This window comes from Fukomys damarensis, unplaced genomic scaffold (genome assembly GCF_012274545.1).
Source record: "Fukomys damarensis isolate Sample0158 unplaced genomic scaffold, DMR_v1.0_HiC HiC_scaffold_19, whole genome shotgun sequence".
NCBI classification, from domain to species: Eukaryota; Metazoa; Chordata; class Mammalia; order Rodentia; family Bathyergidae; genus Fukomys; species Fukomys damarensis.
In genome coordinates, this window is record NW_022900931.1 from 59,620,499 (window position 1) to 59,626,901 (window position 6,403).

The window sequence follows — 6,403 nt, forward strand, 5'->3', positions numbered from 1 at the left end:
CGGCCGCTGCTGCCTCATCGCGGGCGCCCTGTGCCCCCAGGATGAACAGAGCACCCTGCAGCTGCTCAAGAAGCACCTGCAGTTGGAGCAGGGCGTGGAGAACTACGAGGAAAGCATCGCACAGCTGTCGCGCCAGTGCAGGGCGCTGTTGGAGATGGGGCACCCGGACAGGTGGGCGGGGCGGGGACAGGGGGCGGGGTCAGGGCGGGGCCAGCTCGTAGGGAATGGTTCCGGATGGGAGCTTTGCTCTTGGAACTGGGGCACTGTTCGGGAATTAAACCCGGAGGTGGGAGGATCCTCAGTACAGCGTGCTGGAGCCCTTGGATTTTGGCCAGCCGACCGAACCGGAATGAAGATGCCTAGAGCATTGAGCTCTGAGTGTCGTGAGGGGCCCCACAGGGTGCAAAGTGAGAGGTGGTGTCTAGGATTGCGCGAGAGCATAACGACCAGGGCAGGCAAAGATCTTCTTCCTACCCAATGTCTGCGTGGTGTTTGAGAGGGCAGAAGAGTGCTGAGATCGGGTACAGGAGCAGGACCTAAGCCCTCCCGGTATGGCTGGCCGGTGTCATCCTAACCGAGCCTCTGGGAGGCCTGACCCAGGGCTGGGATCTGAGAGGGTGCACAAAACAAGACCATTGGCCGAATGGGGCTGGTGATGGGACAGATGGACTGGGCTCTGAAGGCGGAGCCCTCGTCCGCACTCAGATCTCTAGGTAGGAAGGGCAAGGGATGAAAACTAGAACCTGGGTGGAAAACAAAAACAGTGGCGAGACTGGGTAAGCTGTGGGCAGAGCTCATCATGCTATGGAAGCAGAGTTTTCCATGGGTGCTGAGATCCAAGTACCAGGCTGACTGATCCCAAGACTTGCAGGAGACTGTCCTGCCAGAGGGAGTCTGAGGGAGCACGGCCTCGCCCAAAGATTCAGGGCACACAGGGCCCTGCCTTGGGAGGGGTAGGGTTGGGGACAGCAGCACAGCCCCAGAAGTCTCATGGGGCTCTCCCTGCCCCTCCTGTCCCCATCAGTGAGCAGATCAGCCGGCGGCAGTCCCAGGTGGACCGTCTGTATGTGGCACTCAAGGAGCTGGGTGAGGAACGCAGGGTGGGCCTGGAGCAGCAGTACTGGCTGTACCAGCTCAGCCGCCAGGTGGATGAGCTGGAGCACTGGATCGCCGAGAAGGAGGTGGTGGCCGGCTCCCCTGAGCTGGGCCAGGACTTCGAACACGTCTCGGTGAGCACTGTTAGAATAACAGTGATACCAGTGGCCACTGTGTAGGCTAAGGTTCCCTGGGCCTCAGTTTCTCCAGCTCTAGAATAGGGATAATAATAACTCACTTCTTGGCTCTATTATGAGACAAATTAATAGAACCTAAAACAGTTAGAACCATGTTTATTATACATAGTACCTAGCACAGCAGTAGTTATAAATACTGTATTCTGTTTTATGGCTGTTTCTCTTGTTGTTAGAACAAATGTTACTGTTAGATACTGTTCTATTTTCTAGTGTATGATGCTTATTATATTTGCCACCAGGTAGCAGATGGGAGGGGGCCGGGGTAGGCATCACCTTTGCCCACCTTTTCTGTGCCCCCCACATCCTGGTGGCAGGTGTTGCAGGAGAAATTCTCAGAGTTCGCCAGCGAGACAGGCACAGCAGGGCGCGAGCGGCTGGCGGCCGTGAACCAGATGGTAGATGAGCTGATCGAGTGCGGTCATACAGCAGCGGCCACCATGGCCGAGTGGAAGGACGGACTGAACGAGGCATGGGCCGAGTTGCTGGAGCTCATGGGCACACGGGCCCAGCTGCTGGCCGCCTCTCGGGAGCTGCATAAGTTCTTCAGTGATGCCCGGGAGCTTCAAGGACAGATCGAGGAGAAGCGGAGGAGGCTGCCCCGCCTGACTGCTCCACCCGAGCCGAGACCCAGTGCCAGCTCCATGCAGCGCACCCTGCGAGCCTTTGAGCAGGATCTGCAGCTCCTCGTGTCCCAGGTGGGGCGCCAGCAGCCACGGGGTTGGATGGGAGGGCCTGGGGTGCAGAGCGGTCAGAGGTCAGCTTGTGGAGCCAGTTGAAATTAGGCAGTCGGACAGAAGCAGCCTGTACAGGAAGAAATTGGGTAACTGGGTAGACAGGAAATGGACCGCTTACATGGCGCATGGAAATCGGTGAGTGACAAACAGCAGCGGTGTGGTAGGCCTGACAGCAGTGATGTGGTGTTTCCAATAGAGATTGGGCAGAGCTTCCAAATGGATATGGGAGTCCAGCGTGGTAAGTGCAGATGGAAGATCTAAGTGGAGATGCAGAAGAGCCAGGAGAAGTTTGGTTGCGAGGCAGGCAGAAATTAGACACCAGGGCTCTGACAGAAACTGTAGAAATTTGATGAGGATGGATTAACTGGAAAGGCAACAGAGCTAACAAAAGTTAGGCAGAGTGTCTGCCAGGAACTGGGGGGTAGAGCTGAGAAATCAGGTAGAAACGAGGCTGTGAGCCTAATAGAATTCAAGCAGCAGGACTGAGGGGAACTGGGTTGCAGGATCAAGCAGAAATTGGACAATCATTTTTATAAATCACACAGGCGACTGTTAGGAGTCAGGCTGAGAGACTGATAGTGAGTGAGTGGTAGGTCTGATGAGAATGGAAAGAGGGTCACTCTGGAAGAAATCAGATGACTGAACCCAAAGAATAAGCAGCACCTGAACAGCAGAATCTGTAGAAACGGGGTAGAAGCTGAGCATGGTGGCACATGCTGTAACCTCAGCACTCAGGAGGCTGAGGCAGGCAGATCTAGTGGTAGATCTAAAGAAGTCAGGGGCCCAGGATTTAGCTCAGTGGTTCTGCTGCCTGCCTCACATGCACAAAGACCCGAGTTTAACCCCCGGTACAAAAAAAAAAGTCAGAATGCAAGTAAGTCAAAGAAGAATTAGGCAACCAGATATGATGGCACATGCCTGTAATTCCAGCTGCCTGGGAGGCTGAGGCAGGAGAATCACAATTGCAAGGCCAGTCTGGACAGCATAACAAGATCCTGTCTGTAAAGAAAAGAAAAAAGAAAAAGAAAAGAAAAAGGGCTAGGGATATAGCTAAATGGTAGAGCACCTCCCTATCATGCACAAGGCCCTACATTCAATCCTCAGTACTGAAAATAAAAATTTTAAAGAGAAGATTCAGAGAGCAGACATGAGAGCAATGTGTAGTGTATAGTAGGCCTACAAGAAGGCAAAAAACAGGAAGTCCAAGAGCAGGCAGGCAGTGAATATGGGAGAAGCTGGGTGATGGGATCACAGGGCTTGGGCCTCTTGCATCTTGAGGCTCTGCACTCAGCGAGCACTTGGGGGAAGGGGTGGAGCTTGGGCCTGGTGGAGGGCAGTGCCCGATCTGGCATGCCTTCAGGTCCGGCAGCTGCAGGAGGGGGCGGCCCAGCTGCGGACAGTGTATGCGGGAGAGCACGCCGAGGCCATTGCCAGCCGAGAGCAGGAGGTGCTGCAGGGCTGGAAGGAGCTGTTGGCAGCCTGTGAGGATGCCCGCCTGCACGTCAGCTCCACGGCCGATGCCCTGCGCTTCCACAGCCAGGCCCGGGACCTGCTCTCCTGGATGGACGGCATTGCAGGCCAGATCGGGGCAGCGGACAAGCCCAGGTGCCTCCCATCCCACTTTGGACTTCCTAGCGGCCTCTGGCGGGATCCCCGAGCTGCCTCTGGCTCACCAACTGTCCCTTTCTCATAGGAAAGCATAATAGCTATCCTTGCACAGCGGCTCTGTGTGTGGCACTGTTTTAGATTCTTCCCATGTGTTAAGACCCCTTTCAGGCCTGGCACTTGGGGGCTCAGACATGGTGCAACCTCCTGCCTTCTGTCCTTGCTTACAAAACCCCCATGGAATTTGTTTTGGTCATATGGTTTAGTCCATCACTGTCCAGTAGTTACATAATTTAAACCGCGATGTGAACTACATATATAATTTAAAATTTTCTTGTAACCACATTAAAAAGAAGCAAGTGAAATGAATTTTAGCAACATCTTTTATTTAATCCAACATAACCAAGATATTATGATTTCAACATGTAGTCGCTATTGAAATTATTGCTGGGTGTGGTGGCACTTGCCTGTAATCCCAGCAGTCAGGAGGCTGAGGCAGAAGGATCACTGAATGTTTGAGGCCAGCCTCAGCTACATTGTGAGTTCAAGACCAACCTGAACATACTAAGACCCTTGTCTCAAAAAATAAAACAGCCAAGGCCGGGGATTTGGCTCAGTGGTTCTGCCACCTGCCTTGCAAGCACAAGGGCTGTAGTTCAATCCCCAGCACCAAAAAATAAATAAATAAATAAATAAATAGCTGAGGATTTAGCTCAGTGGTTCTACCACCTGCCCCATAAGTGCAAGGGCCTGAGGTTGATCCCCAGTACCAAAACAAAAAAACCAAAACAAATTGAAATTATGAAGACATTTTACATTCTCTTGTACACTAAATTCTCATAGTCTGGCATGCACTCGACATTTAACATATTCAATTCAAGACAGACACATTTCAAGTGCTCAGTGGCCACACGTGTCTGGTAGCTACACAACGGACAGCACAGACTCTCAAGGATAAAATCACTGGTTTAGTGGACACTGCTGATGTCTAGCTGTAGATAGCTAGAAAGTCGGGCCTGGAAATCCTAGGAGGATTCTAACTTAGAAAGTGAAAGTGTGGTACCTGGGTGCATTGGAATCAATAAATTGGTAAGGACCTTTGCACCTTTAGAACTGGGCCATAGGAGGCAGATGTCCTGAGATACTGTGGAATGTCAGCCTCCAGGACAGGTATGGGGAGGGCTGAGGGTGGCTGCCTGTGGCTCAGATCCCCACCTGCCACCTCCTGCAGGGACGTGTCATCAGTGGAGGTGCTCATGAACTATCACCAAGGCCTGAAGACCGAGCTGGAGGCACGGGTGCCTGAACTGACTGCCTGCCAGGAGCTGGGACGCTCTCTGCTGCTCAACAAGAGCCCCATGGCTGATGAGGTGGGGAGTGGGGAGGGGATCCCCTCTTCCCCCTAAGTCCTCTGAGTGGGAGTCATCCCTGATGCCCCTCCACCTACTGCCACACCCAGATCCAGGCACAGCTGGACAAGCTGGCAACCAGGAAAGAGGAAGTGTCTGACAAGTGGGATCGCCACTGGGAATGGCTGCAGCAGAGTGAGTGAGGGCTTGGACACATGGCTCAGGGACCTAGGGACATGTTCCAGCCTGGAGGATGCCATAGGCGTGCTTTGCACACCACCCATGGAACCTCAGAAGCACAAGGGCCTGGGAGGTGGATAAGTGGGCTGCTTTGCTGTCGGGTCCATATCGGAGACACCTGGGTGAGGAACTTCAGCGCCAGACCCAGGCCCTGTCACTCCTGCGGGGCCCCGAGTGGTCAGGGCTGGGACAGGGGAGACCAGAGGGGAAAGGACAGCTAGAAAGAACAGGCAGGGGCCCCAGGTGCTCCCAGCACCCCGACCCTGTGTGCCTCCCCAGTGCTGGAGGTGCACCAGTTCGCCCAGGAGGCTGTGGTGGCGGACGCCTGGCTGACAGCCCAGGAGCCGCTCCTGCAGAGCCGGGAGCTGGGCAGCAGTGTGGACGAGGTGGAGCAGCTTATCCGGCGACACGAGGCCTTCCGCAAAGCAGCTGCAGCCTGGGAAGAGAGGTTCAGCTCCCTGCGGCGCCTGACCACGGTCAGCATCCCAGATCCCCCTCACTCTGCCCTCTGTATGGGGCAGGCTGGCCTGGAGTGGTGCCTGTGTGGACCTGTCCTGGGCTTGCAGTGGGGCCGGGATAGCTCTGTCACCAGTGATGGTCCAGAGAGGTCGGGAATGCAGTAGGAAGTACAAGCCAAGGGGGCTGCGGTGGGGGAAAAGCAGGAGGTTGTGGGATCCCCTGGCTCATCCCCACCTGAAGGAGTCCCCAGTAAGGCTTGAAGAATGAGGTGAAGACACTGTTGTGACAAAAAATCTTGGGGTCCTAAGTGGGAGAACAGTAGGAAGGAAGAAGGAGAGAAAGTCCCCAGAGAAAGCGGTGATTTAGCCCATTTTTTACAAAAACAGGCGTTAGTAGGAATTCAGCTTTTGGCGCACGAAGTGCAGTAGGGCAGGGGCCGGAATAACCAGGCCACTTCAAAAATCTTCAAGGAACCGGTACATTGAGCAGAGGAGCAGAAAACCCAGTGCCCGCTCAGTCTGACCCGGGTCCCTCGGTTGGTTCCCAGATTGAAAAACTCAAGGCGGAACAGAGCAAGCAGCCACCCACACCCCTGCTGGGGCGCAAGTTCTTCGGGGACCCCACAGAACTGGCGGCCAAGGCAGCCCCCCTGCTGCGGCCAGGGGGTTACGACCGGGGCTTGGAGCCCCTGGCCCGCCGGGCCTCGGACACGCTGTCTGCTGAG

General features: G+C 54.8%; 1 protein-coding gene across 1 annotated transcript in view; it reads left to right on the forward strand.

Moving 5' to 3' along the window:
• Sptbn4 (spectrin beta, non-erythrocytic 4) overlaps positions 1–6,403 on the forward strand; it is a 72,089-nt gene that overhangs the window by 59,111 nt on the left and 6,575 nt on the right. Inside the window, exons 25-32 of the mRNA XM_033765993.1 lie at positions 2–171; positions 1,025–1,229; positions 1,607–1,987; positions 3,387–3,631; positions 4,863–5,001; positions 5,091–5,175; positions 5,500–5,696; positions 6,227–6,397. Coding sequence (XP_033621884.1) covers positions 2–171; positions 1,025–1,229; positions 1,607–1,987; positions 3,387–3,631; positions 4,863–5,001; positions 5,091–5,175; positions 5,500–5,696; positions 6,227–6,397 — 1,593 coding nt within the window. The remainder of the gene's footprint in view (position 1; positions 172–1,024; positions 1,230–1,606; positions 1,988–3,386; positions 3,632–4,862; positions 5,002–5,090; positions 5,176–5,499; positions 5,697–6,226; positions 6,398–6,403) is intronic.